The 18,952-nt window shown below is 35.1% G+C and overlaps 2 protein-coding genes across 3 annotated transcripts in view; one reads left to right on the forward strand and one right to left on the reverse strand.

The window, feature by feature from the left end:
- Positions 1–452: 452 nt before the first annotated feature.
- LOC128075569 (protein FAM227B-like) lies at positions 453–3,493 on the forward strand. Its single transcript, XM_052672449.1, has 4 exons — positions 453–539; positions 2,169–2,415; positions 3,049–3,113; positions 3,458–3,493. The coding sequence occupies exons 1-4, from the start codon at positions 489–491 to the stop codon at positions 3,491–3,493; spliced, it is 399 nt and encodes a 132-aa protein (XP_052528409.1). The 5' UTR covers positions 453–488.
- A 13,617-nt stretch (positions 3,494–17,110) lies between these two features.
- FGF7 (fibroblast growth factor 7) overlaps positions 17,111–18,952 on the reverse strand; it is a 28,354-nt gene continuing 26,512 nt past the window's right edge. For both annotated transcript variants that reach the window (XM_052672447.1, XM_052672446.1), the window contains exons 3-4: positions 18,171–18,274; positions 17,111–17,702 (exon numbers count right to left, since the gene is read on the reverse strand). In XM_052672447.1, coding sequence (XP_052528407.1) covers positions 17,508–17,702; positions 18,171–18,274 — 299 coding nt within the window. In that variant the 3' untranslated portion in view covers positions 17,111–17,507. The remainder of the gene's footprint in view (positions 17,703–18,170; positions 18,275–18,952) is intronic.

Consider the following 18,952-nt stretch of genomic DNA (forward strand, 5'->3'; position numbering starts at 1 on the left):
TCATGCTTGGAAGTAAGAGTGTAAGTTGAGTTTTTAATTGCACTCAACCTGGGATGTGCGAGTCGACTGACTTCAGTCAGATTTCTGCTCATTCACAATCCTTGCGTTGCTTCCAATTGATAAACAAAATCGGAACATAAAAGCAGAGCACACCTATTTGGTGATGCAACTTTCACATCTTTTGCCCGTATATATTTTAAAAGTACATAAGTGATATAAATATCTTGCTACTTTGCATGGATATGTCTAGAGGAAAAGGGAAGTTCTGCTTTTGTGATTGTGTCTTCTTTAGCATCTTTCTCAACATTTAGGAATGTGATTCTTCTGTTTTTTGTAGAAATGACTACGAATGAGCTGTTTATAAGCTACAGTGATTGCCTTAATTGTAAGTTTCAATAATCCAAAATTTAAATGTATGCTCAGATGTGTTGTCTTATGGATTTTAGGGCATTCTGGTGAGAACAATTCTTACTGTGTGTCAGTCGAAAATGGAAAAGCCTCCTTTGACTTTTGAAGAATTCCTACGGTCTCAAGACTTGGTGAGTCTGACTACTTGTTATTTTAATAACCCATGTGTAGAATGGAGTGAACATGCAGAAATGGGATCGTGAGCAAAGCCATGTAAATATCAAGAACTGAGTTTGAACATAGATTGTATTTCCTAAACCCTCAGGCATTGCAAACTAAGAGGTTTGCAGCAATGGCAGCTCATCAAGAGTGGCCTTGTTGTTAACTTCCTTTTTCCAGAAAGGTAAACCACTGAGAAAGTTTTTGTCTGCAGTACAGCGCTTTTGTATTGTTGGAAGCATGCTTGAATGATGATACTGACCCAAGCTTTGTTTAAAATATTTGATCAGACCACAGCATTACTAACATAACACAAAGTGCTGAACCCTAAGGCAAAACGTGCTTATGAGTGTGGCAGGGTGAACAGCTAGCTACTTTTGTTTCTTTAATGAGGTTGCTTTCTTTTCTTGTACTGGGAAGCATGTTAAGGGAAATCTTTCAATACGCTTTTGTATTTTGTTAAATAATTTAATATAATGTGAATACCAATGATTCCTTGAAATTACATTATTCTTGAAGGAAGCAGAAAATTTCTTTTGACCTGCCTACATAATTTGCAAGTATTGACTCACTCAAAGCCTCTAACTGCAGAGCTATGAGGAAAATAGTTCCTCTGCACTGAACCAAAGCTTTTTATCTCATGTAAACAATGAAATAAAAATATTTAAAAATGTTTTGTGAAGTGGAACATTTCATTATAAGAATTTAATTTTTACTTAGGGACAAATTATGTGAAGAAACAATCTGATATAAAATTGGAAGCGTTATGATTTTTGATGGAAACATTATAATTTTGAATAATATCAAAACAAAATATTAATATATTTTAGTTTTTCACTTGGTTTTATTTGTTTTTTCCTTTTCTATCCTGAAATGCTTGTATGTATTACTGGTTTGCTCTTCATTTGATTTGGCAGGGAGAAGGGAGAGAATAATTTGTTTTTCTGTCCAGCTATTATGGTGGAACGTGTCCTTGTTTTTCAGCTATATTAGGGATTTTAAAAACAAATTGATCGTTCCATATTAACACTTGCAAAGTTGTTTCAGGGAAGTAATCAATTTGATGACTTACTTCAAATGACTACCATTGGTTTCAACAGGTTGTTCAAATGTTTAAGCTACTAGTTTTAATTCTTCACTGAGCAAGGAGCAGTTTCTTCTTATGCTTCCAAGGCTGTTCTCAACAGATGGAAGACATTACTGTCCTTTCAGAGAACTTAAACTGCACATGATTTTATTTGTCTCTTTAGAAACATAACAACCCTTTTTTTCCCTGAGTTATCTCTTTTTCTAACTAAAAAGTTATAGTCCTTTTAATTGCTCTGCGTACGCTATAATGGGCCTCCTTGGCCTATGTCTGTTTTTCCCTCTTTTTGAGATGATATAATCATCTCTGAATGCGGCACATGGAGCAGCAGGAAATTGCAGTCTATGTTAGCAACATTGCCAAGATCTGACGTTCTTAAAATGTGTAAGTAAAACGTGCTTATACTGCTATTGCAACTCTTTATCCAGAATGAATTTCACAGGTTACCAAATTTAATCTTTCCATTTGTCTCGTATTCAGAGATAATTATTTTTTTGATGTGTACTGATTGCAGAAGGACTGGCCGAGATATGTCTGTTTGGATGAGCCTTATTTGGTGGATAACTTAAGAAAAGACTGTTCCTTCAGCGCGGTCGCTAGGAGGCTGTGTGAACATGCTCCGCTGACCGTCAGTTCGCTCTCAGATTTTGAGAAGAGAATGAACACATGCCTCGTTGAACTAAAGAAACATGCTGGAAGAATCTTTTCATTACAGTGTGGACCAGTGTCTCTACAAGAACAGCTAATTGCCCCTGAACAGAGTAGTAATCATTTATTATTTTTAAAGTAGAAAATGAGAAAAAAAATCCTAGTGCCTTCAAAAGGTGTACAGAACTAGTGATTTCTGCCCACTTCTTGGTAACATTGTAGAGTAATAGAAAAAGAAAGGAATGTAAACGTACATAGAATTTGTAGGTTTAGAGATTGCAAAATTCCAGAAATTTAAGTAAAGTTAACGGTGCATGTTTGAAGTTTCCTAGGTACTATTTAAAACAAAGCTATTGTTCCAGAGAAGTGTTTACAGCTTTTCCTCATTTGCAAGTACAAAGTGTCAATTTTATAATTTAAAAAATCTAATCAGCTGAAGTCCCAGTTCTGGCTAGAACATAGGAATGTTTTGTTTCAGACCTAACAAAGTGTCCATGAAAACGTGTTCTCCACAGACCTTGGTGTTACAAAGTAAGGGTGAGAGATGTAGAAATACAAAAATGGTGATTGTCAAGTCTTCCAATCCATGCGGTAGTGCAGTAGGATGATGCAGCATCTTGTTTTATGCATGCATGCATTTTGACATAGTTATGGATAAATTAAAAGCCTTTGTCTGATTAGAGCTTTTAGTCCATACAGTCATCAATCCAGGTTCTATATCTGGATAAATTTACTAATTTTTTTAGAGATTCCTATTGAGCAAATTGATTCAGAGCTTCTGACTTGGGAAAGTGAGACGAGGAAAACAAAGGTATATTATGTAATTATGTATTTTTAGTTCTCTTTGTGGGTTAGATGAGGAAGACTAAATTTGCAAGTCTTTTCCTTGGTTAGAACTTAGATTACATTTACCTTTGTGTATTTTTGGGTGGGGAAAAAAACTAAACAAAACAAACAGCCATATTTGAAGTATTTTTTTCTTTATATCTCTAAGGGTATTTTTTAATATACGTCACCTAACGTCAGTTTTAGACGGTTGCTCTTAATCTGAATCACACTCAAAGTTCATAGTATGAATTTTCCTAGCTGAAAATATTACTTACACAATTGTGTGAAATAACCTTTATTTTGAACTGTGAACTTAATAACTTCCAGGTTGCCAAACGCATTGCTGAGGAGTCAAAGGGTTGAAATGTGGAGGTGAGCTTTATTGTGTTAATTACATTTTTAAAATTGCACGGCGTTCTTTCTTTAAAACGTATTTTGAGCTGTAAGTCAAAGAAATACCTCTGTTACCAACCCAAGGGAAGAAAAACTGAGATCCATTCAAGATTAAATATTAAATTTTCTAGACTACTTGAATTTAGATGTATTGCATAATGGAAATTCCAAGTACGGTATAAATATACTGGGTAGTTTTATTCATTTGATTTTATCATCAACTGTTGGGAGTGTTGCTTGTGACTTTCCAGTAGGGAAAGGGGACTTGAAGAAAAGATGTCTGTCACAGTTTGGAATATCTTGACTCTGGTATGTCTTGAGTGATGGTTGGATGTTAATCGCAATCAGGTGCTTTTTTTTTTTAATATTAATGTGAATACTCTCAGAACTAAGCCATAAATTACTAATAAGCTAGTGAGTTAATATGCTGAGTGATGAAAAATTACAGACCATACTGTATTTGTTATTTGGTCTATTAAAACTCAGCTAAAGGTTCTGTTAAAGAAACTACTGAGGCATGTAAATGTAACAAATTCTTTTAGATTCTTGTGGGACATCTTGGAACTATAATAAATACAAAGCATGGTTGCTCCTTACGTATCTGCCAATGGAGTAGATCTCTCAAAGAGCTTGTGCAGTCTTCATCTTTGAAAATTTCAAGACCATGCAAGATAAAGCCTTGATTTAGCCTACGCTCTTGTAATATTGGTATCAGTTGGTAAGACACCAAGTAACTATGGTGGTAATACAGACAATGTACATTCTGCATTGGACACTGTAGGCTAAAGAAAATACCTTAAATAGTTCAGTCGGCTCATTTCAAAGCAGTGCTACTCACTAGGTAGACTCTTGCACATAATGTAATGTTGAAAGTCACTGTATGGGCTGTATGGCCAGACAGAAGTTTATGCTTGACTGGAAACTGATACAGGAGCAAATATGCCAAGTATATCCAAAATGGCCAAGAAACAGTATCATCTCAAGTTGAAAAAAATAATATGTATAGGTTAAAAGAAGCAAAAAGCCCAGCAAGTAAGAAAAATTGAGATGGGTTTAGTCATTCTTTCTAACAGAAAATATTTTTTTGAGAAATCTTGCAAGAAACAAAGCGTGTCGAAGATTGAAGTGATCATTTCATGTACTTTGACAGTCTTATGGTAAAAAAAGAAAACAACTACCAAAGAAAGTATTTTTATAAAATAGAGTCACCAGCTCTGTTGAAGAATCCTTTGCAGGTTTTTTAATTTAGAAAAAAACTGTTTGTGAGTTTGAAACGCTGTTTTCTCAGTGCAGCATCACATCAGGAATGTAATTATCAGCTTTAGTTACTGAAGATTTTTCTTTTCTTTTTAGAGCTGTAGTTACCCTGGTTTCAAAAAACAACTTTTAGAATTATGAAGACATTTGGGAGCTTCAAAACTTTAAGACTTAGCTATAAAAGAATGATGTAAGTATGTATTCTTTGCTTCAATATCCTGATCACAGGCTGCCAATAAAGAGTATTGCAAAATACGTTGACTCATTCATCTTTGTACAGTACTGTACTTTCGTACAGTTTTAGTATCACTATTAGCATTGATTGAAGTTACAAAACTGTCAGATCTAGGAGCTGTTTGATTTTAACTCATTATTGTTGAAGAATTCTTCTAGCTGCCCTGTCCTGTGTCCTGCAGTTGGCCAGTAATTAAGATAGTGAAACAAATAATGTAACATTCACATTGAACTTAAAAAGAATTTCAAAAACCAAGTAAGCCCAGAGTTACAATATAGAACATGTAATTTTTTTTACAGACTCCTTGGCATGTGTGTTACATATCATGTTGAATTGCATGGGGTTTTTGTTTTTTTACCGTATCATTGACTCCTCGTATCTCATAGCACTCAGGGAATGGTTGAACATTGAGGACGAAGAGAGATGATTGCCTGTAACACCTCAGTCTAATTACTGCAGGAATTATAATCTTGTTTACGTATGAATTTGCAGCAAGTATGTAAAACACTTGGATGCTATTATGCAAATGAATTCCAGATGAATTTCTTGTGTGTGATCATATGCTCATACTCTGTAGCTGGTGGGCATGAACCTCGTGGCTATGAAATCTTGCATTAGCATATAAACAGGGCCTCACAGCACATGCAGCTACAGTATGCTCATGTCTCACCTGGAGACATAAAAATGAAGGTATTCCTTATTTCTTTCATATGACCACAGAAGAAAAATGAAGACAGTGTTCAGGAGCTTCTTGATGTCCTGTTAATTAATGGGTCTTTTTCATTAGGCAAAGAAAGATTTATTTGATGTTATGCTAATTCCTTCAGTATGTGTGCACTCATCTTTTGCTACTGATGAGGGATCCTTATTCTGTCTGAAGTTACAGCTTTCACACCTGCATCTGGAACTAAATGAGCCAGGAAAATTGCAGTTGATGGTTTGAAGTATTATTGTAATTGTAACCTTTCTATTCTAATATTCTACTTATTTCAGTGGGAATTAGCAGTGTCTTCAAATTCTTTGGTTACTTTATTAGTGGACAAATGAAAAGGCATAGTCTTTTCTTGTGTGGCTGGTACTTTAATCCATGGTTGAAAAGATAGGGATAATTTAGAGCTTTGTCTCTGCTGTCTTTGTGATCAGCCTTAGATGGTGATCTCTGTTCCTGTAAGCTGTTAGTTGACCCAGGATAACATTTTCCTTGGGAAAGTCCATTTGTGGAGGTGAACCAGTGTCATTGCCACCACTGCTCAGGTGCACCACTCACTGCCTCGCTGCGCTCACATCCACTGTTGGGTCTCCATAAATGTTCAGCAAGTGTTGGTAGATTTTGACGGGTTTAAAAACTTTGGCTATTTTTGCTTAAATATATGCAAACGTACCCAGATAGCCAAGTTACAAGTGATATCAAAATCCTTTTAGCACTTCTGCACTGGTTCTGGAACAACTTTGAGTCAGTGCTTGTGTCCAAATGTCAATGGAAGTTTATCTGTGCCTGTATCTGCTTTGTTGCTAGGATTAGTTACAGTATTTGTGCTCTCGCATTTTTTTAATTATGTTAAAATTTAAACGCAGTGTGATTTGCTGCCTTATTAATTTTGTGTAACTTAGTTTTTGTGGTTTTAACTCTGTATATTTAAATATTTTGTGGTAAGTTTAGTGAAAATTAACTAAAAAAAATCTCAAAGAGAATAAAACGAAAAAACATTGAAGAGCTGAGAGAGTTGTTGGGAACCAGCAAATGCAGATGTGTCCCCATCATTTATGATGACCTAACGGTGAGGTGCCCAAAGAATCTGCTTTTGTTCTCAGTAGAAGCTGGACATTTCCCTGCAAGCTTTTTTTACTTCAGTATTTCCTCAGTCTGAAAGAAGGCTCCCATTTTCTTCTGGATTGAGTTCCAAATGAAAATCCTTGCACTTCCTATCCTTGCCTAGTTTCAGTTTGTTCTGTGGTTTTAAGATTTTAGAATTGCAGCACTCAGCGCAATAAATATTTCATTGTTGCTTTGACAGAAGGAAGTTCTTGAAGTCTGGAGAAACTTGTTTCTCTCAAAATTATCTATTGCAACATTTCAGGATTTTTTTTCTGTGCCTGTTCCTCCAAAAGTGTAAGGTATAAATGAACTTGAGGCATTCCTGGTCTGTTATCAAAGAAATAAGCTATAGATTCTTCAAGTTGGTTGTAGACAAAGCCCAGTATGTCAATTACAGGCCCACGACTAACTGATGTACAACTTTAAGCAGCTGTAGTTGAACACACAAACAGCTAATTTAGTTAGCAGGTTTATACCACGGTGCCTACAATAAGCATTTAGATCAGAGTTGTTTGTTTTACTTTGCTTACTTTGTGTACTGATGCTAGGACTTGCATAAGGTATGATTTTGCAGTATTTAGGTTAAGATTATAGATTAAAAATGTATATATTCTATTACCTCAGGTGATCACTGTGTTCTTTATTAAGAAGAGAAGAAAAATATTCAAATGGTTGGAGACTCTGGTTATATACAATGGCTTCCATTCAGTACAGCACTTAGATTCCATCTTAATTATTGGCTGGTGCACCACATATGCTTCAAATAGACATTCTTAAGTATGATTCTGAATCAGTAACTACTGCAGTATACTTTAAAAAGTCTATCAATACAGTTAGAAGAAAATATTAGAGTAAGAGGTGGAATTATTTTAAGAATATATTTCAGTATTGTTTCTTTGTATTGTCAGCACCGCCCCTAACAGGATACATAAGGATGAGCTCTAATAATCTCATGCATCAGTATATTGGCTCACAACAGTATATGAATTTATGCTGATGCCTTCTTGGGTTCATGTTTCACCCTTTGAAGCCCAATCAGAAAGATCAGCACCACAGTTTGACAGAATTAAGAAAGCTTTGTGGCGCTTTTTCATCTTGTTCCCAGGGATAGTAAAGATGGTTGTTTTTTTTTCTTTTTTTTCAGGCAAATAAACATTTAGTAATTCCATTGGTATACAGAAAGATGCTGTATTTTGGCTTATAAAAGTATTAACATGTCACATAAGCAAATTTACACATATCCAGGTTGACAGTGTTTGGCTGCACAAGGGAGCTGCATGTATGTAGAAGAGAGAGGGCAGTCAGAAATATTGAGGGAATCTAGAAATTATCACTTCTTTGTCATGAAGTTGATTTTTTGGCTCATATAATGTGTGAATAGGAAAGCAATGTTAACAGATGAGAAATTTGTAAATTTCTTGTTTTTAATTAGCCACCGTGATCAGCTCAATATCATTAAAGAATACTTTATCCTAATTGTAGGCCTGAGTGTCTTGTTCAAAGTATGTAATTTGTTTGAATCACTGCCCTCCAATTCCATCTTCACTGGGAACTTTGATATTGGCTAAGCACATTATAGAGAAGTGCATTCACTTGTTGGTACAGCTTCTTAATGTTTCACACAAGTAATAGAAGGGAGCACTATTCTTTTTTTAGAAGAATGACTTTGCAATTACTGCACTTCACTTGAGTGTTTTTACATTAGCTAAGGATATTGTAGTATGAAAGCTCTTTTGGTAGCTTTGGTAGATACTGTGTTATTGTTGTGTTGGCGGGTGTATCCTGATTGTTTGTCACAAATACTTTACATCACTTTCTGTGAAGCGTCTCCTGAATTCCTTAGAAGATTTGATGGTGATTTTATGGACGGATTGGTAGACTTAATTTTTCAATGGATATCAGGTACTGTTTTTTTGTTTTTGTCTAGACCACCAGATGTGCATTTCAGTGAGAATCTACTGCTTTCTTTTTCCCCCCATAATAGTAAGATACATAAATATATAAAAAAAATCTGTACTGGAAATGCTATAGTCAAAGCTGGCATTCTGTGCTCTGATCTAGTAATAACGATGATGATACCAACATCTTTATTCTGATTGTTGGCAAATAAATATGATTAAACACTGTAAAACAATACTCTGGAAAGGAAGCTGTCTATCTCTGGCATTATTTCTCTTTTTTCAGTCAAAAAATAAAACTGGATTTGACCTTTCGAAATGCTTTTGCCAAAAATGTATCAAAGCATGTCTGCAACATACTTTGATTGCTAACTTGTGCTGTATCAATGCCTTGGCAATCTAGTTGAGTATTCTGTTGTCAGCTGATACTGTGGAAGCATTCTGCATTCTAATTATTTACTTGAGCAGTGAGATTAGCTGGGCATGACCTTCCAGTGTTTAATAATGATGAAGTCTTGCTGTGAATATGAGACATTTCAGACAACCAGATTACCTTTCTATCTTTCTATTGTAATACAATTTAGCTACAGTTTTGCAACTATTTCTGTATCAGATTGAGAATTAAATATCTTTCCCCATTAAATTAAGCTATTTCTGGGGCAAAATCCCCATATGAATGTTGCGTTAGAAGTATGAGTGTGGTGAGAGCTCTGATGTTGCCAAGTGTTGCAAAGCTTGTGTGTCTCAGAGTCCAAGTGATAATCTCTTTAGAGCTGGGGGTTATCAGGGTAATGCTGAAAAGAAAGTATAGTATTTTGAAGGTTATATATATGCTCTGATCCAGTCCTATTATTGCTCTACAGCAGTTGACTCTGTTCTGGCATAGCTCTTGTAGCTATAAAAATATTGAAATGTTATAAATTAGCCAGCGAGGATGTAATCATACCTGGAGATATAATTGAACTGATGAATGCTGATGATTTCAGTGCTTTCTTTGTGATACAGTATGGAAGTTTTTACTTCTATATTGTTAAGAATCTACAGTAAGCACATAAATGCAGTCAGGGTAGAAGTCATATAATTCAAATAATGTACAAGAAAAACTGTATTAATTACTGAGAAAGCTGCTGAACATGGTAAGCATAGGTTGCTTTGTAGTTAAACAGGAGACTGGGAGGTCTTCCCCACTGTTTGTAGCTGGCCTTGAAGTTACTTGTCTATTAAAAACCCCAAACCAGAAGAAAGGTATAAATATGCTTACAGGATTCTTGTCTGTACCTGTCCTAGAAGTTTCCTTTGGAAATGGCATTACCATTACATATCACCATGTCTTAACAGTGTTGATGATTCTTAGATCATGCGCGTTATTTAATATCCATTTCAAAACTTAGATTTAGAGCAGATTTCTATCTTTAGTTCTCGTTTATTTAGATTTCATGGCAATGTGGAATTCATTATCTTGTATGTTGAAGCTGATTGACAAATGCAATAGAAATGTGTTTTTGAAGTAGGCACAAAATACAAAAATATTTTCTCAAAACCTTTCTCTATATCAGTCAGTGTTTCTTGAGCAGAATTTTCTTTTTAGTTACAGACTGAGAAAATTATGTATAGAAATAAAAATACCCTGAAAAAATCTAATTTGGAGAAGGTTTACATATTTCAAGGTTATATGTACCAAACCTCAAGTGGGCCTTTGACTTGAAAGAGCAGCATAAACCCGCAGTAAAATCTGTAATGTGAAATAGATAATGGATAGAATTAACTGAAATCTAGTCAGACTGAAAAAAAAATCCTGAGAAACAAGGATATTGCTGCTATGGCAGAGATTCTGTATCTGCATGAAATTTATAGTGTGGGAGCTGTGCAGAATTCTACTGGAATGAATACTGAAAGCCACTGGCTAAAGTAAATTATGTATTGCTGCCAGAATAATTCACAACCTCACAAAAAATATGCAAATGTATTAAATTACTGAATTGGAAGAACCACAAAATAAGGATATTTATCCGTGTAGAAAATCAAGCAGTAGTAGAAGGGAGATAGAAAAAAATCTCTGTGAAGACACTGGTTGAATTTAAATATATGAATATAGTTATTTCAGTTACTGGGCTTTGCTCCTTAGCTTAAGGTTGACCATAAGCATAATGCTGTTTACACTGGATACGAGAAAAAAAGTAATTTTAATTTAAATTGGGATAAATCACAGGGCGCATTTCAAAGTAACATCAGTATTTTTCTAAATTTTATTTTATTTTTTTTCAGGTCTAAAACCAAGGAAATATGCATGGAATAAATAGTGTCTTGAAAGCTGCAAGGATACCACTGTCAATCGTGACAGTAAAGGTGCTACTGCTGATGTGCCCACGAGTGAATCTGCCAGATCCACAGCAGCTCGTAAGTCTTGTAAATATATTTAAACTCACAGTGCACGTTTATGCATATTGTATTGCAACTTACAGTATGTTGCAAAATCTAATTGTCAACATAAATTATTAGTAATATTTTCACTTTAATTTTGCACAGAATCAAAATGTCATATCAATTAAAAATTAATTGATTGGTCATTTCCTCTAATCCTGTTAACAGCTATTCTTTTGCTACTGCTTTCTCTAGCACAGAGTTCTCATTTTCATTCTTTATAGCATTCTGTTTTCTACCTCTTTTTCTTCCCTGTCCCGGTGAATCAGATATTTGGCTGTATTATTCTATGGTGGTAGATGGCTCTCCTTTCTCATTGCTGCTATATTAACATCTTCCTTCACAGTTCTGGTGCTGATGCTGCTTCTCACTTGTTCCCGTTCTGAATGTTTTGTTTCTTCACGTTAGCCAGACTATGGTGATTATGGGATATGGTTTAGTGAGAACTATTGGCGATAGGTGGATGGTTGGACTGGATGATCTTGTAGGCCTTTTCCAACCTTGGTGTTTCTGTGATTATTCTATATTCTATCATTTCTCCCATGCCTAAAGTTTCTGTTTTCCTTCCTCCTTTATTCTGCCAGTCTTTTCTTGCTACTCTTAGTCTTCCTTCTGCCCCCAAAGCTTTTCCAATATTTGCCTTTTTTTTTTCCTATCATTTTTTTTCATGTGCTCATGTGATTATGTGCTTTTGTGCATTTAGGTCACTCCACCACGATCAAGGTAAAAAAAACTTGATTTTTGTTGTAAAACAATTCAGAGGAAAATGTCTGTGTGAAAACTCATAGATTTGCCAGTCTTAAAGATAAGCTGAAGAAAAAATTCAGAAATTCTTTAGTGATGGAATCAACCTGAATGGGGTAAGATGTCTGTGTGCAGATCCCCAGCCTCTGCCGATTTCGGTGATACTACTCTGACAGATTTTCCCAACAGTTATGTTAAATGCTTAGGAAAAGATAGAGGCTTCTCTCATACTTATTAATGTTAAGGAGAGAATGTTTGGAGCATGATGTACTCAGGGAATCCCAAATTAGTGAAATATTACAGAAGTATCAGAGGCAAGGAAGTCTTCTAGCATGTGCCATCATTTCCCCACAAACTTGCTCTTGTAATGTAGATGTAAGACAACTGTGTGAATTTTTATGGGTGCAATGCACTGTGAGCAACAAGGAATCATAGAATCATAGAATCACCAAGGTTGGAAAAGACCTAAAAGATCACCCAGTCCAACCGTTCACCTATTCCCAATAGCTCCCACTAAACCATGTCCCTCAACACAACATCCAGCCTTTCCTTGAACACCCCCAGGCTCGGTGACTCCACCACCTCCCTGGGCATCCATTCCAGTGCCTGACCACCCTTTCTGAAAAGTAATATTTCCTAATGTCCAGCCTGAATCTCCCCTGCCGTAGCTTGAAGAGTTTTTTTCTCTCAAGAGTTGCTCTTGAGAGCTCACTGAAGGATTTGTTCTCTACCAATGAATTCTTTGCAGAATCTGTGTGTGGATTGGCTACACACCTCTGTGGCTTAGTAAAATGAACTGGTTCACTGTCATTATATACTGCCTGTTAGCTTTCTGAATAATTTTCCTTTTTTTCCTTAGTAGTTCTTTTCAAGTATAACTGAAGGGGGAAAAAAAAAGAACCACTGTTTCTTTTAAATTGAAAGTCAGTGTCTTTGTGTTACGGTCTTGGAAGGAAATTCTTGCTTATAAAATCCATTTTTTGTTTGTTGTTCTGTTTGCAGTACAGGTTTTAGAAACAGAGTGTATTATGTTGTTGAAGACAATCGTCAGAGGAACATGTGGGTTTAAAATATAATATGTTTTTACAAAACCAAAAGCCAGTGGAAAACATTTGCATGATTTTTATAAATTCCAATGGTTTCCTTCTGGTATAATCATGTTTCCTTTGCCTTTTGAAGTTCAGTCATTACAGTATTTTGCTAGTACATGAAAAATAAGTGTATGAAACTCAGTAGAAAGTGGTTATTTGCAGAGCAGGTTCAATAAATCACCTCAGTTGTTGGTTATAGTAACACTTCTGGCCTGAGTTTGTTTCAATGACAGTACTTTTTTGAAGTCACTAAAGCTATTGTGGTCCTAATGCTTCTTTGCAAAAGAAGATAGAATGACTTATTTTTTCCTATGAAAATATAATAAAAGGAGAAGCCTTTCTATTTTAGTTTTCCTATTATTATCCTATTCTGTGCTCTACCACAGTCCTTTAGGCTCTCAGGGCACTCTCAGTTTTGTTGAATAGTCTCTTGTTCTCATTTATGAACACTGAGATGCTTGTTACTGGCCCAGATCCTTTTTGATGTGTAATGTCCCATAAAATCAATAGGAAAAGGGTGTGTAGGCAAGTTAGCTGTCAGTGTGTTGTATCTTACACAAGAATTGAGCATCCATGGTTTCCACATGTTCAATTTCATCTGGAGGTCTCATGTAATGTTGCTGTGCTATGCAGTAATATTACAGCAACTCAGTTAGACATAAACAAGCTAATTTCATTAGCTAGCTTAAACACAGACAGCAATCTAACCATGCCAACATGGTGTCCCATGTTGTTGATTGAAATCACTGTGAATTTAGGCATAAATTCAGCAATATCCCCCCTGCTGACTTGTGCCCTGCTAAAATTATTATGGTGATTTAAAAATAGCATGGAAATATGTTTAATGTATTAGCAGCATGCGTCAGGCTTGTACCTCTTTTACTTACATAGGGAGTAGGACTTTGACTATGGCTTTCTTAAAGTTACGTGTGAAATTTATAGCAGAACCAAATTTCAAAGGCCAGTACATTAATCATGATAATTCAGCAGTCACTAGCTGATGACTTGCTTTATGTCTATCAAAACTGATGCTGTCCAGGGTAATAATAAATTGTGAGAGAACTGAGACCCTTCAGCCTGGAGAAGTAGAAAGTTGGAAGGCATCCTATCCATATTTGTACAAACCTGAAAGGAGGATGCTAAGAAGCTGGTGCTAATCTCTTCAGTAGTGCCCAGTGCCAGGACAGGATGTGCAAACTGAAGCATATCTTCCATCTTAACATCAAGAAACCTTTACTGCTCTGGTGACTGAGCAATGGAACTCTCCTTGGAGTATCCCTCTTTGGAGATCCTCCAAAGCTGCGTGGACATGGCTTTGAGCAGCCTGCTTTAGGTGGCCCTGCTGAGTAAGGGGTTTTGGACCAGGGATGCCTTCCAACCTCGACCATTCTGTCATTTTGTGATTTCATTTCAGTTTGAAAACATTGTAAACTTTGTGCCAAGTATATGCATTATACTTCATTCTCATCAGGAAGGAATTTTCTCTGAGTTTAATTCCTTTTTTTCTCTTCTATATTACGAGTCAGTCTTCTCAAGTGCCAGGACTCTTAGTAAAAGCATTTCATAATGAAAGAAGCCTATTTTGGTAAACTAGCATCTGCCTTCTAAACAGAGTTGGAGAAGACCTATTTTTTACATCTGGAGTGTAAGCAGGTTTAGAATTATCTGGAATGCTTGAGATTTACAAGCTTGCTTTCCTCAACCAGGTATTGTGAAGTTATTTACAGAGTTCAGGCTTTAACACTTGTTGGCTTTTAATTGCTATATGACTGATTTGCAAATCCATCAATTTGCAGTCAGTTTGGTTTACAGATTTTTCTAATCAAATTCTACAGCTCTATTTTATGTAAGACTGTTCAAATGTTTCTGGATTTCTGCTTAGAAGACAGTTCTAAATTAAAGGTATTCTCAAGTTTGATACACTGGATGGATCTCATCTTGTTTTCTGTTAATCTTTTCCACTTTGTACTGGAATAGAACAAACTAGGATGTGTTTTAGCCTTTAAGACTGTTTGTTAGAGTGCCAGAAAATTATTGAAAGGAACATGAAAAAAAGGGAAAAATCTGATTTTTTTTTTTTCTCTATTACAGTACCTCCACTGCTAGGTCAGCATAAGGAAGGTACTGCAACATGCTAGGCTGCATGACTGTGCTACTGCAGGGATTTGAGCTTGGGCTGAACCATTCACCTGTAGCTATATGTCAGATATAACAGTAAAATGCAAACCAGCTGTGGTTGACCTAATGAGGATGGTAGTGTAATAATCCATTGTATGAAACGTAGAGCAGTACGTGGAAATTACCTTAGGGACTCAAGAATTGCTTGACTGTATGCTTATATTCTTGAACAACATAATCAGAAGATCTTTAGAAGAACCGATATGTATCTAATTTAAGCACTATTTTGCATATATTTGCATATGAACATACATACTTGCACACAAGTTTAAACTTCAGCTGAGCTTTAAAACACAATCTTTGGGAGATTTTGCTTTTTCCATTTTTATTTCAAAGCTTCAACTAAGCTAATTTGTATCTAGAAACTTGTGCTAGTATATTAATGTTAATTGTGAATAGGAGCTTTATTTCAGTGTTAATATATTCACAGAGAAGTGCAGACAGTTTCCAGCAAGAAGTATTCCTTGATAGTACAGTCTGTTGTTTTCCCTGAACAAGCAATAGATCATGCAGCAGAAGCACAGTGAATGTTTACCCATGTAGTTGTATTGACAAATTTTCTGCATGGTCTGGTTCACATCTACGCTTCAACTTGTGATAATACTAAGTCAAACTCCATCAGTAACTTCCAAATTATAGTATTTAATAAGCAAATAGTTGTTAAAGGATATATATATATTTCTTAAAGAGAATTGTTGCAGGCAGTTCTGTGTGAGTGCAGTTACAAGGAAGGTGTCTCAATATATAGAAAAAAAAAAGATTGTGTCTAGATACCTGTGCTGAAAAGTAGAGCACTTAAGTCCATTAACTCCACTTGACTCCATCCCAAGTTGGTAATGATTGTGCAACAGCTGTTTTAGCTAAATTTGGGTGATCTTTGAGCACAGATCACAATGCTGAGAAAACTTGTAGGCAAACTGAACAGGATGAAGTAACTTTTCAGCCATATAGGGCTTACTGAAACACTTTGATACCTAGAAAAGTAATGTGTCTCTTCATCACGTCACCTGGATCTCGGCTGGTCTTTCAGAGTAGACATACGGGTTCTTACACTGTTCTCTGAGGATCGTTTCCACCATCTGAGGACTTATTCTGCAACTTTCTTTTACCTAGTATAACTCTGAGCTGCTATTAAATCAACTTGAGCGTGTGGCAAAGATTTTTTATGTTTTTGCATTGTTTCCTTTGAGATGTCCATTGTGCGATTTGCTGCAGGCTGTCGTTTTTGTCTGTCGTCCAACGTATGTTGGCAAGAGGGTTGTGTACTAGACTTTGTGTCTGGTCACAGAAAAAAATTCATTGCATCTCAGCCAGACCATTTTGTTATTCCTTTAGAATTAAAAGCATATGAAACAGATGCAGCTTAATAAGTTTTTTTTTTATATAAATAACATTTAAATAACTTAAAACAATAAAGTTCAAATACAACTTAAAATAAAGTTTAATGCTGTAACAACAGAAAAAGCATGTATAAGGTTGGGAAAAAAAAAAATATTAAAAGCTGTATGCCCTAACAGGAATTATACAAAAGATAGGATATGTTACATAAAATACCTTAATATGTCTGAATTTTTGCTTCGTCGTTATATAAATTGTTACTTTGTGAGAAGTGAGATGAAGTACGTTATTTATTCCTATTATTTTACATACACTATTTTGAAACATCTTTTAGAGCAGCATTAAGTATTTGTTTCATTAATAGATAGGAACATTTTTGTAGTAGAGTAAACTTATTTTTTCCAAACTAACTCTTTTATCTGAATGCAACAATAGACATTTACAAGATTATATATTTTTCTGATCATATAGTTTATGTATAGGATAGCGGCTTCTTGGGGAAGTATTTAAAATACTGCTCAGCCTCCACACTTACTATTGACTTGATAATCTGACAACTCGTTCCAGCAGCCTTAAAGTCTGACATATTTTACACAACATTATCATCTGCTTATTATTATTATAGCAGCCATATTTAAGAAGCAGATTGTTTACTGTTTTTTTTTGTGTGTGTGTGTGTGTTTTTTTCATTTAAATTAAATATTATCAGATAATCAAGTCATGACTTATTCTTCAGGGTAAATTAATTTAAGAAACTACCCAGTTAAAATGACTAAGATAATGATTGTACAACTCTTTAGAATTTTTTACAGCTTTTAGTTAGGAAATCTGGTTTTGTGTATATTTTCAAATCTTTTCCACGTAGTCTCTTAAAAATAAACATAAATGCGCAAGTCCAGCTTGTTCAGTTTCTCAGTAGTATTCCAGCCTCTCTTGATACCTTGTCAAATAATCTTCTTAAAAATAATCTTCCTGCTGGAACTAGTTCTGTACAGATCATGTATGATTAGGATATTGCCAGAGGAAGAAAGTGGGATGCTCTGTGTTCTTTCTTTGTTTTTTTACCCTTCATGGGAACACCTTTGTGGTTCAAAGTAACAAACATCTCTTTTCCTTTGTGTGTCCATTTTGCAGAAGCATATGTATTATAATGGTTTTCTTCAATTAGTTCTATGAAGTTGCAATCCTCATTGCATACTTTCTGTTGAGAATAAATAATTTAGAGTAAAATTAGTACAGGTGTTTTTTAAATGCAGTCAGAGAATACTTAGACTGGGGGAGATGGGAGAAAAAGGTTCATCACGCAAGCTACATATTTTTAATACTATGAATATTAAACAAATTGATATATTAGTAATAATCAAAGAATATCATTAACAGTGATAACAAATTATGTTTCTGAAACCTGAGTATTGAATTCTTCAACTTTATATATTCCCTGTTAATGTTTCACGTTTTAAAAAAGTACACAAGCTCCAATAACTGAATTTCCAAAGTGAGTATGAAAGTCATACACACGTGGGGTACATTTTAACTTTTTAGGACTTTAGTTCAGACAAACTATTTCACACAAAATGTGACACATTTTTTATAAGATAGTTGATGACGTTTGTTGGAGAAGTTGGCGTGGTGGTTGCTTACAAGATTGAGGAGAATTTAGCTTCCATACCTTTCCATAGAGTCTTCCTGACTTGTTCATTGCCAGAAAGTATTCACTTTCCACTCCTTTGATTGCCACTATTCCAACTGCCACTGTTCGGATTTCTAGAATACCTGCAAATGTACAGAGGGAAAATCACACTGATGCAGAATACCTGTTTTCCAGTCAACCTGTATGATTTACTTAAACAAATATAATTCTGTGCTTATTGAAAATCCGTATCTGCATTTATTAGGAAAAATATTTATCCTCTTTATTCATGTGAAGAAAGGGCTAGATTTTAAAAATTTTCTGTATGTGATCATGTCTGCACGCAGCCACATACAATTTGCATGATGCATTTTAAATATCTACTGAAATTGAGATGCCAACATAAAGAATTTTTGTATTTTCAAAGAATCAGTGTATCTTAGAATGTATCAGACTCTGGGTTTCATTTAGAAGAAGTACATCTGTAGTCATCAAGGTTCAAAGAATTTATTTAAAGCCTTTATTTTCAAGACAAGTGTAGCTGTATCACAAATGAACAAGTGTAAACCTTACAACTTGGAAGCGATAGGAAACAGACCACGATGTTCTATGTAAGGTAAAGTATTTGTCTGACCTTTGCATGCTTTTATGACTGATAGGAATGGCAAAGATACCTGTATTTGAAAATAATTAAACATTGCACAGAGAGCTTATTTGTTCAAAATCAGAAAAAATGTAGTGTTTTTCTATATATTTCTGTAACATTTCATATCTGGCTGATATGTATTAGCAATAGCTTTCTATAGTTACTATGATACATT

The sequence above is a fragment of the Tympanuchus pallidicinctus genome, unplaced genomic scaffold, assembly GCF_026119805.1.
Source record: "Tympanuchus pallidicinctus isolate F22 unplaced genomic scaffold, pur_lepc_1.0 scaffold12, whole genome shotgun sequence".
NCBI classification, from domain to species: Eukaryota; Metazoa; Chordata; class Aves; order Galliformes; family Phasianidae; genus Tympanuchus; species Tympanuchus pallidicinctus.